Source organism: Thunnus thynnus, chromosome 21 (genome assembly GCF_963924715.1).
Source record: "Thunnus thynnus chromosome 21, fThuThy2.1, whole genome shotgun sequence".
Classification (NCBI taxonomy): domain Eukaryota; kingdom Metazoa; phylum Chordata; class Actinopteri; order Scombriformes; family Scombridae; genus Thunnus; species Thunnus thynnus.
Genome location: NC_089537.1, coordinates 15,479,514 through 15,496,747, shown reverse-complemented (window position 1 = coordinate 15,496,747; position 17,234 = coordinate 15,479,514). Strand labels below are relative to the sequence as shown.

The following is a 17,234-nucleotide window of genomic DNA, read 5'->3' as shown; positions in this document are numbered from 1 at the left end:
ATGGCAGAGGGAGAGTTAAAGCAGCTACACCAGTGGAGGCAGGAGGTCACTTTCTATTTCAAACCCTCTGATTAGAATTGTTTTAACACAAAAATGACACAAAAAGTTAACAGTATTATGTAAAAACTGCCAGGTAGCATACCATCTCTATGTTTATTTTTTTATTTTCATGTAAATTGGCTGCCAAAAATGAAAAGGAAAAATTTCAAATTTTTTTTAGGTATTTAAAGGAAAACCTATCAAGTTAGTTTGAGGTAGTGCAGCATGTTTTCTCAGTCTTTTAGTGGAATTAAAAATGTTTCTCTACTGGGTCTTAGTGTATTTGCACTTTTTGAGAAACATTTTTCACGCAGAAGTTTTTTTTTGCGATTGCCTTTACAGCTATTCTGCTCCACAATTTCAGTTTTCCTGTCTCGTAAAAGCCTCTGAATGTAATGTACAGTTTGACTAATGACATGCTGTTCTGATTATAACAACAGATCTTTATGCGGTTGCATTTTCATTTCCAGAAAGACTGGCTGAGGTTAGCGTTTCATTTTTATTTAATTGCATGATATTGTATTTTATAAATATGGATTTCCACTGAATTCATGCTTCTTTCTGTCCACACAGAGTCTCTCACTCTTCCATAATGAGACCACAGATCTCTAAAGCTGATGATTAGTCAGTGGATAAAGCGGAGAGATCATTCCGGGCAGCACCAGGGGGTGAGTCTCAAATCCTCTCATTATGATATATTGTTTTACCACAGGATTAGTAATCCATAAACAAGAAAACTATCTTTGATCCATGGCCCATGGCCACTCTATTGGAGTTTCCAGAACACACATACAAACACACACACATACAGTCAGCTGATTTACATCAACAGTCCAGCAGCCGTCAGCCTCCTGCTGCTTCCACCGCAGTGGCCGCTATCTCTTTATCAGCTGCCTACGCATGCCTGCACTCCTTCACCATCCTTCCTCCGATGCTCCCAGATCATTCCTGGCTCAAAGACTGGAGGAGGGGGATTCCACTTGGGACATTCCCCCTTCCCCCAAACACACACACACAAAACATTCTGGGTTGTATCACACTCCCTCTCATGAATTTGCATGTATGACTGGTTTTCACATTCTATTAAGTTGCACATTTTTCTTATTGTTGCAAGTCCCTAAATGACCAATAACTCATTTGCAGTGTACAGTATGTGTTGTGTATTTTCCAAACACTTGGAGGCAGTAAAGTTTAAATTGAAGTTATTTCCCCATTGAGAAATAACTTTAAATGAGCTAAATCAATGTTCATGGGAAACATGACCAGACAAGTATTCAAAGTGTTTAAAGATTCTGTCCAGACATGTCTTAAGATATGTAAAAATACTCTGCTTTGAATAATAATTTGTGTCCAATAAATTATTTCCACAAAAAGTTCAGTTAATTAGTTAAAAAAACTCCTCTCTCTTAATTAAACATGACAGAAGCTATGAATATGCAAATATTTTTCATTTCAAACGTTTTACTGATGGACACAAGATGTCTCCTATTTCACTGAAAAGTCTATTCTCAGTGTATGTGCACTATAAGCTTCAAGTTTCCACATCACACTTGCGTGACTTGCACACTGGACCAAAATTGGCTTTCAAACTAGTTGTGATGTCCCAAATCATGCTCATACAGTTCTGCTTTCCAATTTGATAAATAAATCTAAAATAAAAGCACATATTTCACAGAATTTTTATTAATTCAATGTGTTGTATTAATGGATTCCTGTCCAACACCCCAAAAACTATGAATTGAAAACTACTATTCTCTTGAAGGATATGATTTGAAGGGAAAAAAGGTCAGTCTCATTAGCAGAAATGAGGTTTATTTGTCTGCTCTGTTAAAATAACCACACCATCAAATACTAGTGTTAGATAAGTGGTTTTTCCGGTTAAAACAGATTAGCAGCTTCACATGGTTGGCTTTATCCTGAACAGTTAGACTAGAACTAATTAAAAAAAAAAAAGTTTAATCAGGAAAATACATACAGTATATCTCCAGAAAATGAAATGCACACTGGAATATGTGTTATCAAAATGGTGCTGCAAGATTTGCTAAGGGTTACTCAGAGTTTTCTTGGCTAGTGATATGAAAAATATTGCGACTAACAAGTGGAATATTAAGTTTAACTGAGAAACAAATTTCATTGACACTTTAACCTGAGCTACTACTGGTGAGTCACGTGGCCTGCTAGTGCGGCACAGCCTGTTTTTCATAAACCCTGATAAAAGATGACATCTCTTTGTGTTAAATGTCTACTGAATATCTGTTAGCACCAGATACTGCAAAACAGTATTATCTAAAAACAATGTGAGTAGAAACTGTTAGTTGCTTGCCTATCTCTAGGCTTAAAATGTTGTTTTCCCTTCTCACTTAAACAAGTGCTTCTTATTTCTCACAGTATAACTATGATTTTTTTCCTTGTTCATCTTCAACTCCAGCATTTCCATCTGTCACTCTGCTTGAGTTCCCACCTCTCTCCCTCTCCTCTTACTTCTGACTTGTCTGTTCACTCTCCCTTTTTCTCTCATCTTTTCTCACACTCCCTCTTGTGCCATTCGGTATTCAAAGACGCTGCCTCTCTCAGGGAAAGTCTCATTCAAGCGCCTGCGCTTAGTCTGGGGTCTTCTATTTGATTCCTCTTCCACTCCATGTCCTCCTCCTCCGGGGGTGTACAGGCAGAACATGTCCTGTAGAGGGAGACACACAGAGAAAGAGTGAATATAGCTGACAAAACATCAGGTTATAGTAACTTTTATGAAAACCAGGAAGCCGGAGATACATTTTAAACATTAAATTTAACTTAATGGTACCTTGCTGAGTTTTTGACCCAAAATAACTTACAATATGTATGTATCATTAGCATTTTAGAATGAAATCATGTAATTAGAATACATAACTTTTTCATGCAATTGCAAAAAAAATCCAGTTAATTAAAAAATAAAGCATTATTACGGGTATTCTTGATAGCGGTTTGTTCACACACACACATATTGTGCAGTCTTACCCCGGGCTGAATGCTGATGCTGGTCTTGGCTCCAAGGTTGAGGACTCTACCGTCTGCTCTGTGAAGCAGGTTCAGCCCTGCAGCACCATCCTCACCCCCTGACCAGCAGAGAGAAAAGACAGTATAAACAGTAGAAGAAAAGAGGCCACTGGTCACTGACTGCTGAGGAGTGTTGTAGAGACGTTCAAAGGTTGACGGTTTACCCTGGAGGCCGTACGGGCGGGTGGATCGCCTCTCAGTCAGTACAGACAGAACCACGTGGTCCCTGAACATCAGTTTCCGAATCACACCGTCTCCACCGCAGTATTTCCCTGCACCTCCTGAGCCCGGCCGCAGGGAGAACTGCTCCAAAATTACTGGATACCTGAACACCAGACAAACAGCAGCAAGCAGAAACATACAGATTACAAAAAGTATTATAATCAAAGGCTTTACAATTAGCACCTTTGTTGTTTTAAATCTTATGTCTCACCTCTTCTCTAGAATCTCCGGGTCAGTGATGCGGGTGTTGGTCATGTGACTGTGAACTCCACTGCGCCCAGTCCAGCCTGGCCCCGCCCCAGCTCCCCCGGCAACTGTCTCATAGTAACCGATCTTCTCACTGCCAAACGAAATGTTGTTCATGCAGCCCTGATAAAAACAATGCCAACAAATTAGCAGGCAACACAAGTAGAACTACATTCATGCACACAGAGACATGTTGGCCCACTTTCCCCCCCCTACTTTCTCACCTGCGAGGCGGCGCACACCTCGAACGCCTTAAAAATGACGTCAACCACTCTCTGGGATGTGAGTACATTTCCTCCAACCACAGCTGCATTCTGGGAAGGCTGGAGGATTGAGCCCGGGGGGATGATGACTTTGATTGGTGCAAGACAGCCCTGAATGTAAAAAAGGGAAAAACTGATTAATAAAACCATGAATATTAACATTTTTTTTAAATGTGTTTTTAAGTACAAGGATTTTCCTGTGTGTTAAAAGCATCTGGTGTCCCAAAGCTGCTATGAGCTTGCCTGCCAAAAAACACAAAGTCAAACCTTACAAATAACTTAAACCCCATCTAGAATAAACTTCCTAGAATAACCATCTTCACCTGATTGAGGGGGATCTCCTGTCCCACCATGCAGCGCAGACAGTAGATGAGGGCAGAGAGGGTGATGGCCCGAGGAGCATTGCAGTTCCCCCAAACCTCTGTCCCTGTCTCTGTGAAGTCAAACACCGCACTGCCCTGTGGTGATGGAGGTTTTTTACATTTTATTACATGTAAGTAATGAGTTGACCTCTTGTTAAAGCAAGTTTGTAATATTTATATTCTGGGTTTGTGCGTGACAAAATGTCAGGATTATTTACTAAACAACGAGATTCTCCGTGCACACCTCTTCTTCATTAATCTGGACCCGCAGTTTGATTGGCGTCCCATCATCCATGAAATCCTCCGACTCCACCTCCAAGGCGCCTGTCTGTTGCCGTCGACGATGTGCAAAGTCTCTCAGCATATCCCTCACTGCCAGCTCTGCATTACTCTGAAACACAAAGGTCACGCAGGCTGTGATTCTTACTATCACTACTTCTCAGAAATACAATATTTTTGCTTTTCTTTCATATTGTTTCACTTGCAGCCACGGTTACCTGAATGTACCCCATGTACGCCTGGACCACAGCCAGCCCATAGCTGTCAATCAACTCCCCCACCAGCTGGCTGCCTCTCTGATTGGCTGCCACCTGAGCCCGCAGGTCTGACAGGTTGTCATGGAGATTACGAGTCCCAGAGCAGTTTGGGTACTGGGCCGGAGCCATCAGGGCTTCAGTTACAGCTGATAGAGAAGCCGAGGGAAGAATGCAGCAGGGAGAAGAGGGACAAACAAGATCATTATGGGAAGAAAGAAGGATGAAAGTGACGTGAATGTTAAAGAAGACAGACTAAAAATGCTCAGCACATGTTGACTCAAAACAATGATTCTGTGAGCTCTCCATGCAGGAGCACACTGGTAGTTTTGTAAGTTTTCCTGCCAGGGAAGGTTGATAATCATGCTAAACATTTATGGTATGCTTTGGAAAATGGTTGGCAGTTGTAATAAGTATGAGCTATTTGTTATTTGTTATTGTTATTTGACAAAACTTTGTCTGGATCGTGCGGCTCTTCTAGACTTTCCAAATGTGATCGGACCGAATGGATCAAAGTCTGATAGTGAAATGAGTTATTCTGGGTGGGCTGTTTTACAGTTCCTTTTCACATGATTGTGTGTGGGAAAAATGCCAAATTGGCCTCAAAGCCTGGCACACTTCTTAGGGGCCTGATCTCCTCCTGTCTTACCCTCTTCCTGGAAGACCCCACCGGTGACAAGTTTAAAGGAAATAAAGACAGCGCCCTCCTGTTGAAGGGAGGTGGAGTGAGGGGGCATGGAGCCCGGAGTGATGCCTCCAATGTCAGCATGGTGCCCCCTGCTGGCTACAAAGAACACTGGACTGCTCACCCCTTTTCTAAACACCTGGGATGAAAAGGAGGGAATGAGATCGAGTTAGAAAAGGACAGGAGAGGTGTATAAGAAAAAGAAACCAGTGACATTAAGGAGAACAAGGATGCTGAATAATAGCTTGACAGACTGACTGGTGTGATGACTGTGAGGTCTGGGAGGTGGCTTCCTCCGGCACACGGGTGGTTACTCAGAATCACATCTCCTTCTTTCAGATTGCCTTGCAGTGATCTTATCTGCAGATAAGAAGCATATACTTTTATTCACTCTGTCTGTGTTGCTTCAGTGACATATCTACACTCAGAAAAACACAAACACACCTACACATCCCTCACCTGGTACTGGACAGTCTCTTGCATGGCACCCAGGTGGACAGGGATGTGTGGTGCGTTGGACACCAGACCGCCGTCTGGTCCAAACACAGCACAGGAGAAGTCAAGACGTTCCTTGATGTTGGTGGAGATGGAGGTTCTTTGGAGAACTCTGCCCATCTGTTCTGTAGACGGGGAAAGATGGAGCAGAACTGAGCAGGCTGATAGACACGTTAAAGGAAAGGACAAGCAGTAAAATATGAAACTAAAAACTTATAGTGAAGAAAGAGAACACTTCTTTTAAACCCAATAATTTAAATCAACCAATCTCTTTGCTCTTTCCTCATTCTCCCCAATTCTTCGCTCTCCATCCCATTTTCTCTGTAGCTGTACATTCACTGACCTGCTATGCTCATGAAGCGGTGAGAGAAGATGGAAAGCTGCACAGTGTTGAGCTCTGTGCCCAGTGCACAGTGAGGGTCAGAGCCTACAGTCATGCACACGTCGCCCCCTTCTGTCAGACAGGCCTCACAGCACGGCTCCACCAGGATGGTGCTAAAGGAGAAAAAAAATACAAATTATAGAAGAACAGATGTTTATACAGGTTTAATACAGTATTACTGATTTTTGAAAGCATTTAAAGACCTAAATTAAGACCGGGTTTACTTTAAAAGTAAAAGGTAGCAGAATATGTGTTCATGTCCACAAAAATTTCACATTGGAAAAGCAACAACGCAACAAAACAGGCAGCATTTAACCATATTTAACAGATTTTAACATCTGGAATTTTAAAAACAAAAAAGTATTAGATAAATTAAGCATCAATACTATAATGACAAAAGATATACATATGAAAGGTAGTAATGGTAGTAAGTGTAAAATTCCTGCCTGTTCTTGTCAATGATGATGGCTGGTCCCTGGATGCTGTGACCACACGGCAGCTCCTCCCATAGATACACAGCGGTGTCAAGGTAACCATCCTCAAAGTAACACTTTGTCATCTACAGTGAAGAACAGAGATGACAAATTATGTCATAAAATAACTTTTCAGACTATCAACTTCTGTTTTGTTCCGAGTTGTACAATTGTGTGCATATGTGTGTGTGTTCATTTACCATGACAGGTTTGGCCTGTCCTTGTCCCATCTTTGTTTTATACACTGATTTGATACCAGATTTGCCACAACCCCTCACTCTGATGTCATCGACCATGATAGGTCTGTCTGGGATGGTGAAGCCGAACTCTTTCAGATACCTGGAAAGGAAAAAAAAGAACAGAGGAGGGGTTTGAGAAAGAAATGTACAGGTTAGAGGGAACATAAGAAAACATGAGAAGTGTAAACAAATCTCCGCTCCAAAGTTTACCAAGCTTATCTCTTATGGAGAAAGGACACATTAACCTGATGTTGTGTTTGCTTATACAGTGTAAATAGAATAAAAATAGGCGGAGAGAAGAGTAAACTGCCATCTAATCTACTCATAAGTGAAAACATGGTTGAAACAATCAAACAGACAAATGCGTTAACAAAGAGCTAACCGTTCAGTGAAGGCGCTGTGGAAGTCGCCGGCTCGACAGGACCGGGCATTGCTGGGGTGATCGGCGGCGGTAACCATGAGAGCGCAGTCTGTGCCCTTGTAACGCAGGTGGAGGAAAATCTCAGTGGTAATCTGACCGCTGAGAGGACAAGAAACACAAAACTGCTTTAGTCTGGTGCACTTTTGTCTTCTACAAAGATTGTTCAAACAATGTAACATTACTGGTATTTCAATGGGAAAATCAACATGGTATTTTTTTTGTATATATCGTGGTAGACAACAAACACCTGGTGAGGCATGAGGTTAGCATGAGCATGTGATATGTGTTGGTGCTGACCTGGTGAATCCGCGTGCGCACAGTGTATCGTGGCAGCGTTTTGAGAGCTGCTCCACCCTGCGGTTGAGCTCAGTGAAAGAGTTCTGCTCGTACTGCAGCGAGCACGGCTCCTGCACCTCCTCCACCACGTCCGCTAGAGCCAGACCATAGGCCGACAGCACGCCGCTGTACCTAGGACACAAACACACATTACATCAATATGGATTATGCTACTGTTGTAAATGAACAGATAAAAGAAAAGGAGCTGCTACGACCATTGTGCAATTTTAAATGACCTGTTATACTGTATTTCTGTGCGTGTTAGATACACACTCTCTCTCCCAGCCACATGCATACAACACATAAACACAATCTATCAACCTTACTTATGTATAAATACAGTCTTCATCCCTAGGGCTCTGGCAATAGCACATGCATGTTGGCCACCTGCCCCCCCGAAACATGCCAGCACATGTTGAGATGTATCATGGCCCTTAGCCTATCAAGGTATGGGAGGTTGGAGAAGGGAAAGAGACAAAATCATGATTTTAAATGTTCAACACATTTAACAGCCACAAATCTAAAGACATACAGTGTTACTTTTTTATCAAGCTAGAACTACGGCTTCAATATCCAAATTACCTGTGTCAGAGCTCTGATTGGCCGGCACATAGCCTCATTCGCAACACGAATGAACCCCATGGCAACCTCTTCCACACTCATCTGTGATTGGTTGTTTGGCAACGTGCTGTTGTGTGAGTGGTGGGCGCCATTTGCACCAACCTGCAAATGAACACACAAAAAATGACTTGCCAGTTATAATTAATACTCCCTTACATAATTATTAAGACAATTAGAACTCTTAATATAGAATATGTCTGTAAGTATTAGTGCCTGTGATTGGTTAGAAGACAGGAAGTGGTTGATCTCTTGGCTCAGATGACGGAAATGCTTCATGGTCTCCTCTAAGGACAGTGGTTCGTTTTCTCCGGGCCCAAAGATCTTTGGGAAGAAGGAAGGCAGGAGGCGACCCAAGGCTAAGTTAGCATCGGTCACAGTCAGAGGACCACCTAGGAAAATCCAACAGGGAATCAATATTATGTTTTTCCATAGTCATGTGCATATATTTAAAAGACTGTTTTTGTGCATGATGCTCCATTTAGTGTTTCAATCTTGTTAACATATTTTATGAGTATTGTGAATGCCTGAGAAATGTGCAAGTAGAACTGTAGAGAGGAACGGGAGACCATGTTGTAGAGAATGAAGCCAGCCACTGCCCAACTTTCCCACAGGGAACATCAACAATAAAGAGCACAAGTTACAGCTCCAACTGAGAGCTATGAGGCAAGCCCGAGTTATATCATCTGAAGCTTGGAGTTGTGCCAATTTACAGCCCTCACACAGCTGAACCCGATTACCAACTCAGGGAAGGGGGAAGGGAAAGGGACATCAGAACACACAAATCCTGGGATTTTTGTCTGACAGACAGATGCATTAATGAGAATGATTTAAAGAGTGAGGGTGAAACCACTGAGGGTGAAAAATGTGAGCTAGAAATGTATGATTTACCATCTACCAAAGAAGCTAAACTTGAAAAGGTAAAACAGAAATAAAGGAAAAGGTGAGGAATGGTGTTAAAAACACAATAAGTCTGTTACCTTTTCTGTAGCAGGCCGGTCCCGGATGTGCACCTGCAGATTCTGGTCCAACCACAAACATCCCTGATCTGAGAAAAGAAGAAGAGAAAACAGAGAAAGGAGAACAGGAAAAAAGAGCATAAAAGAGTTTTAAGTAAATAATTGAATATACAAATCTAATTAATAGAGTTCTATTAAAAACAGCCAAAATCAGAGAAACAGAAAGAGAACTGTGTCTGTGAGAGTACATGACCAGAATCTTAGCAAGATTACATCAAATCTCAAACTTTCAAAGCTTCATTATTCTGAAAAGATTGATATAATACTTTAAATTTCTTAATTTGTTGTCCAACTTTTCAGACACACAAGGTCTTTCAATTAAAGGCTGTTCCTTTACATTCCAACCTTTACAAGTGCTCCACTGAGTAAATGATCTACTGGAACCAAGACATACGCATAAATTATGTGGTCAGTGATAAAAACTGCTACTGGGAAATGTTCACTCTTTTTGATGAAGTTCAAAAATGAAATTAACTCTTAACAATACTGCCACTTTACTTGCATGCTGACACTAATGCATGCTTTTTTTGTAATATGAATCACTGTGAAATTTAGTTTTGAATATTCAAGAGCAATGTGAGTGATGTTGATTCGCTGACAGACCTGAAGAAGAGTCTTGACCCTCCGCCTGCAGCCACAGTGTTGATGTCCAGTTGAGGTGCTTGCAGGGTGACCCCGGCTGTGGTAGCCTCAAACACATGTTCATACTGGCCAGCATACCGACTCACATCAGTGGATGTTCCTGGAGGGAAAGACAACACTGAAGGAGTCAGAAGGACGAGAAGCATGAAGTCTAAAAAAGTTTCTCCAGATGTAATTAAATTTATGTGCTTAATATCATTTGTAAAGATTGTGTAAAAATAAGTCAGAAATAAAGAAACTTTTACATGTAATAAGTTTAAGACTGTGCAAAAAAGAAGTACAAAACAATACCAGGAAGTTACTCCCACAGTCTGTGTACTTGCCGTTTGTTCAAGGTGCTAAACTTACTCCCTCCACGTTTCCCCTGACTCACCACCCATGTCAAAGCCAATCACAGGTTTTTTCTCCATCTGGCTGTATGAAGTGATGGCGTATCCAACCACACCTCCTGCAGGGCCGGACAGAATGGCCCGTGAACCGCAGAACTGCTCCATGGGAGTCAGACCTCCATCTGACTGCATGAACAGCACGTCCACATCCTGAGGACACAGGGAAAAAGGAGATCATCATTAACAGTCAGATGTAATTAAGTCATATATAAAAGCTATATGGCCACTACTACAAAAAAATGTGAACTAAGATATTAAAGTAGTTTTAAACCTCAAAATCACATATCTGACTCTGTATGCAAAATTGTATTTTTTCTGTTAAAAAGGATAATAAATGTTGATTTTAAAAAAGTATTGTGGCAAATAATGGTTTTAGTTTTCCAGTAGGTAAAAGGATAATTTCCCTCACTCGTCCACTTTTTAAACCGTCACTACAGAGCTACTGGAATATCTGGAAAATCATGTCTGTGTTCTGCATGGCCTAGAGCATGAATGACCTAATTTATACCTCCATAGTAGACTAAGCACTTGAGAAAGCAACACACATACTGATGTGAGAAAAAAAACACAGGACACACCTTCAGGGCACCCTTGAACCCAGAGGTGAAGCCCTTTAAATACTGCCGGATTTTGGGTGTGAGGTAGGCGTCGGCGCAGACGGTGTAACCCCGAGGAACTGCCCGCACCATGGGCATGACCTCGCTGGACAAAGACACCTGGGTGAAGCCCAGACGACGCGCTAGGGCACCCACTGCTTTCTCATGGTCAGACCATCTGAGAGGGGAGAGAGGGGGAGAGGAATGTGGTGGAGCTGGAATGCAAGTCAAATATACAGTATAGCTCTTATGCAATTTCACTGCTGCTGCACAGTATATTGTGTTTGTGTAATCACTTAAAAGCCTCAAAACCACCTTCTTCCTTTTTCTATTGGAAAGAAAAGCATGTGTGCTTTGTCTGTAATATGCAACAGGACGCTAAAATGTTGGTCAACTGCTGATTTCTTGAACACATTTCAATTGAATCAAGCTGATTTGATAACTTTCACTACTAGAAACCAGAGGTAGTTTCTTCAAATGTGAATGGATTTCAAGGAACAACTGGGAATAGACTTGAAGTTAAGAGAGAAGAGATGGGAAGAAAACCATGAACTTCCACCCAGTAAATCACATGGGTTGCACACACAGTAGAAAAAAGGCTACTGGACACCAGACACCTCTGACATGTACAGTGTACATAACACTGCTCCCACAGAGACAGTGAGAGAAGAAAAACAAGAGAGTACTATAAGTAAGTAGTAAAGTGGCAGTAAAAATAATTAATAATATCTGTCCCATGCATGGAGATTGTGAGAGAAGGAAAAAGGGATTAACAAAGAGAGATAATAGAGAGAAGAGATGAGATTAGGAGTTTGAGCAAATATGGCTCCATGCTGAAAAGTACAGAAACAAGCTGTACTGACGTGTATGAGTGCAGCAGAAGTACAGCCAGACTGGTGATCCCGCGGGACAGAACTCCTCTCAGGTCTTTCTCCACGCGCTCCAGATTGAGCTCCCTCCACACCTCCAGAGAATCCCCTGTGCTGCCTGAGGAACACCAGCACACACACAGAGATTATCAGGATTATCTCAAATAATGTAAAGTATTCAGTCAATGCTCTCATCCAAAGCAGTTTACCATGTGTGTGTCAGTGGATTACATTCCTACATTCCCAACCAAATATACAGTGTATTTTGTTTGTGGTATTTCTGTAACCTCTGACAGAATTTGGAAGAGATATTGAATGATAGAATGGAGAACTCAAGGAAGTACAATTGAGGGAAAAAGATAGAAAAGACGGGGTTTTGACTTTTTGAGTTGACAAAAAATATGCGTAAAAAAATATGTATATGTTCATATGATATATATTGACTCAAACAAAATGAAAATAAATGAGCAAGTATTAGTAGTAAAACAAGAATTAGTTAGTCCTCAGCCATGACAGCAGTTCTACTAGCTATACTATTTAGGCTATACTTAGGCATAGTGGTGCTTTGAAATGAATGCTAACATTAACATGCTAAAATGCTCTCTGTGACAATGCTAACATTGCTAATGTAGGTTTAATGTTTACCAGCTGAGTTAAGCATTTTTTGAATGCTAACATTTGCTAATTAGCACTAAACACAAAGCACAGCTGACGCTGATGGGAATGTCATTACTTTGCAGGTACGTGGTTATAAATATTTTTGACCTGATAAAAAGTCAGAGGGATTCATCCACTGTGCACCATGGATATACGTGCAAAATTTATATACGTACAAACTGATATTTCAATCTGGACCAAAGTGATGGACCGACCATCAGACTGACGTTGCCATTCATAGAGTCAAGTGAATGGGTCTGTGGCTCATTTAGGGTTCTGACCAAAACTTTAAAGGGGACATATCATGTTTTTTGTGATTGATCAGTCATTTATATACTGTTATAATGTCAGATGTCTGTGTTTAACATGGTCAAAGTTCCAAAACTTGAGGTGAAAAATGCCACTTTCAAGTCAAAATCCAGGGCTTCAACTGGCTGGCTGTTCCGTAGCCAGTGTTGCTAAGGTTGTTCCATTGTTTATTTATGTAGCCTCTGGGGCTGGCCGATTGGAGTGGGCTCATCGGTAGGGGCTCTTCAAGAGCTAAAACGGCCTGTTTCAAACAGAGGCTGAACTGAGGGGCTGCATTAAGGGCCAGTGTAAGATTAACTTTTGAAATGTAAACCATGCAAAGATATTCCAGTAGAGCCCCAGAATATACTAATGCTGATTATCAGCATTAGTATTACCACACTTAAAAAATGGGCACAAATAGTTTTGTTTCACACCTGTGACAACACGTTTGGGATCTTTCCTAGGCAGCTGGCAGCCATCTTGCTGGAGGACGACTCTCTCATCGACCTCTATTACCTCCTCATACAGCACTTCAGGCACTGCCACCTCCTGAATGCAAAGACACCCATACGTTATGTAAATTCAGAGCAGGTGCACTGATAAGAAAAGCATCTGACAAATAGCACATGCCAATGACATACAGATAAGAATGAGAATAACATATTGCAACATGCATACCAAATGATGTCAGCATGACAGTAACGAAGTCAGTGATCAGGGTAAACTTCCATGTGTTTGTCATATAGATATAGTTTAGCTCTACTGTATGTGAATAGCACTTAAAATAAACCAAAGAAAGTTTATAGGAGAATAACAGACAGCGTCATTCTATCTAACATTTTCTTCCGCGGCATTTCTGACAGTTTGCTCTGTAGCTTCACAGATAAGTGACCACTTAAACCATTAATGGTACACTGGTCTTGGTGCAAATTCCAAGACCTCACCCCTGTCTCTCTAACAGGAGATAATGACTAAACCTTGAGCGGGCATTAGCTCTGTGCCAAGGATATTCATGAACACCACATAGGCTACAGCCAAAAAGGCATAATGATGATGAGCTATTAGTGTGTGTTTGTGAGTGGCTACTCAGGGTCAAGTAATTAATTTGTGTACTTTTTCACCTGTATGTATATCTTAACGGTTTAAGAAAACAAGCATTACAAACCAAATCAAACAGCTTTGGCCTGGCCTGTGTGCCAATGTGCAGTAAGTCCTTGAAGCCCTTCGTGACCAGCAGAACGGTCCTCTCTCCCTCTCTCTCTAGCAGAGCGTTGGTAGCCACCGTTGTGCCCATTCTGATCCAGCCAATCAGAGAGGTGTCTACGGGCTGTTCGCGAGGAAAGACGCGGCCTGTTTCCTGAGAAGAAATGCACAGAAATATGTCATATACAGTCAATACAGATGATGTAACTGTATGACATGATATTATATGATATTACATAATATGGCGTCTCTTTCTATAGTTGTCTGATTGTGTTTGCAGACATGTTTTATCTGCTCTCATACTGTCTGATTATCTAAAAATTCATTTGGGCATAGTTTGGGATTTGAGACGCTCAAATCAAGACAGCTCTCTTGAAAATCTCAACCACACTTACTCTGTGTTAGTGTGTGAGTGAAGGGCATCTAATACACGTTTTCAATCCAAATCCAGCCTTTTACCTCCAGTAACATAACATTTAAGACTTCAGGCTACCTCCACCTGTATTTCTTAATGTCCTGACCTCTAATCCCACAAAACTCTTTGTATAAACGTAATGTAAACTAAAAAAGTGCTTGCTAATATATCAGAGAAGTACAGTATGTATTAATACATCTATCCATCCATCCATCTATCCCATCATGTTACCTCTTCCAGGACTCTGCGGATCCCCTCAGTGGGAGCGTCTTTGTAGTTCTGGGGGTCGCGGGACAGTAGTTTCAGGACTCTCTCACGGCCATCAGGAAGCCGGGCAAATACATCGGTGAAGGTGCCACCCCGGTCGATGGCAAAGTCGAATTTCCCCTTAGTCTCAGCCATGGTGAAGAGAGAAAAAAGCTGCTTCTGAATCTGTGACTAACTGGAGACAGAGAGGGGGAGATTATCGGCTCTGTAACAAACACTGTAGTGATAAGGGAACAGGTGAGATACTGCTTGAAAGTGAAGGGAGGGAGGAGAAACACTTTTCATTCACAAAATCAACACAGTTGCACAGATACATTGCATTTGTTATGATCCTCTCTCTCTGCCTGCATTTCTAATCTATCATCTCTTTCAGGAATTCAGTCTGGGACCATTGTTTTCCCAATGTGGTGGTATCTGTTAGGCCACCACAAAGCTTATATAAGCCATCGCTCCTTTAATTTTGCTGCTTACAACACACTCACATACACATTTCTCAGTAATCTGTACATTTACAACACTAAAGATGCATCTAAACTCCACAGCTTATGCTAATATTTTTGTAAATCATTTGGCATTTTAACTCGGCTTCACTATCACATATTTATGTAGGTTTTCAGCATTTTCTTTAACGAAACATCTCAGAATTGAGTTTAAACATGTTATTAAGTCTATTTAAAGGTCACAGGATTACATGTGTAGACACTATTGTTTGCAAACAAGGGTCAGGTGACAGGCTGCTGTGACTTTAAAAACAAAAATTTTCCACAAAGAACAAAACTGCAGCAGGGCGATGAAATTTTAAAGGAATATTGCATCACATGAAAACATGCAAATCCAAGGGGAAGCCTGCAGGATTATCTCTGATCATTCCGGGCACCATTAAGTAAGATAAAACTATCATAAACATGAGGACTGAGCAGGAATTGAGTAATATTTGGGCTACGAGAGACAACAAGCGATGGCTGGGGATAAATGAGGAACACTGCATTATCTCAAAGCGACCGAAACAACCTTTAAACAAATTGTTAAGGCTCCAACCCGACTCAGCGGCTGTGTGCATGCTGTAGCTACAGCCCATTCACTGTCTGTGTGCATGGAAGCATGCATATCCTCAACCATGCAGAAGCAATAAGGATTTGAAGAGACAGCGACCGTACCGGCATCTTTACTCACCTGTCCGCCGATGCTGCACAGTCACTGTGTTAATCTTTGATAATCCGGTGTCTGTCAGATCCTCCTACCGTCAACTCTCGGATCGCTCTCGGTAGGACACGAACAACCACATAGCCGAGTTGGTTTATGCTGCGGGTTTGTCTGGGGTTTAACTCCTCCCCCCTGTAAGAAGCCTGTGGTCTGACATTTGAGCAGCTCTTTTTGAATGAGCAGCCAGTGGTGTGACTGGTATAATAATAGTTCTCTTTTTAGTGAGGCAGCTGTGTCAGGTGAGAATATCGATTTTAAATGGGCCACTAAATGTGCTCGAAAATAGGTGACTTTCTTTAAATGAAACAACAAGACGACTGAAATAGACTGCGAGTAACATAAATTAGCTTTAGTATGAATATAAAAATAGACTACTGGTAATGTACACTAAGGTATGCTTTCAATGTAGCGCGTTATAATAACGAGTATATATGTAGGTAATTATATAATGTAACTTAAATATATTGGATGGCTAAAAAAAAATGCTGATTATAAAAAGCATCAAAAAGTTTGATTTCAGAAATTCACAACCGGAAGTGTATGGAGGCCCAAAGTGTTCAATGTTTACTAAATAATTAACGTTAGGCGATTTAAAAAAAATTACATGAATAAATAGATTAATCAATCAATACATTTTAAAATAATGAACAGACTTTGCAGAGATGGAATATAATATTCATAAGTATGTTTTAATTAGTGTATAATCACCTGAAAATAAGAATTGTTGTGTTTTCGTTACCTTGGAATCAGCCCTTTAAATCTACATCATGCTCATTATACATCCATGATCTACATGGGGAGCGGGTCATGGATGCTCTTAAAATACATCCATGGAGCGGGTCCTCTTCTACGGAGCCCGCCATGTTTCAACAGTAACCCAGAAAGGACAAACCAAACACTGGCTCTGGAGAGGGCCTTTTGCGTTTTTCACGAGTTTCGTGGCCACCGTAGGTTCTCCTACACGCTTGAAAGGGGAGTGTGAGGGAAGGGGTATTCAGTTGATTGCAATCTGTAATCTCACCACTAGATGCCACTTAATCCTTTAATTAGTCGTATTTTCAGTCTTTTTCATAGTTCATTTATGTTTCATTTCTAAAATTCAAGTGCCTTTTTGTTTTTGTCATTTCTCCCGTTATTTTCACCAGTCACACCCTCATCACCTTTGATTCCACATTAATGTGTTCAAAAAGCTCATTTTAAATTTTATCCAATTTTTGGGTTTCCTTTTTTGCTACAAGGTCTAAATGTCACCAATGGAGTGCAGAATATCTGAATTTGCCACAGATACAATTTTTACATTTAAAGATTGCTTGCAAAACAGATAATACAGAATACA

At 41.1% G+C, this 17,234-nt stretch overlaps 1 protein-coding gene across 2 annotated transcripts; it reads right to left on the bottom strand.

Moving 5' to 3' along the window:
• Positions 1-1,834: 1,834 nt before the first annotated feature.
• Positions 1,835-16,748, bottom strand: oplah (5-oxoprolinase, ATP-hydrolysing). 2 transcript variants are annotated; one of them, XM_067578443.1, is made up of 29 exons: positions 16,638-16,748; positions 15,869-16,048; positions 14,660-14,870; positions 13,976-14,167; positions 13,245-13,359; positions 11,857-11,980; positions 10,976-11,171; positions 10,382-10,547; positions 9,970-10,108; positions 9,328-9,395; positions 8,564-8,739; positions 8,312-8,452; positions 8,056-8,168; positions 7,691-7,861; positions 7,355-7,492; positions 6,934-7,072; positions 6,707-6,819; positions 6,222-6,373; positions 5,843-6,003; positions 5,642-5,743; positions 5,348-5,522; positions 4,663-4,847; positions 4,410-4,556; positions 4,127-4,261; positions 3,765-3,914; positions 3,506-3,663; positions 3,237-3,397; positions 3,034-3,131; positions 1,835-2,716 (listed from the first exon to the last, which is right to left on the bottom strand). In XM_067578443.1, the coding sequence occupies exons 3-29, from the start codon at positions 14,828-14,830 to the stop codon at positions 2,564-2,566; spliced, it is 3,939 nt and encodes a 1,312-aa protein (XP_067434544.1). In that variant the 5' UTR covers positions 14,831-14,870; positions 15,869-16,048; positions 16,638-16,748; the 3' UTR covers positions 1,835-2,563. The 2 variants fall into 2 exon arrangements, with proteins under 2 accessions (XP_067434544.1, XP_067434543.1); XM_067578442.1 differs by lacking the exon at positions 16,638-16,748 and having other exon boundaries at positions 15,869-16,449.
• Positions 16,749-17,234: the final 486 nt, after the last annotated feature.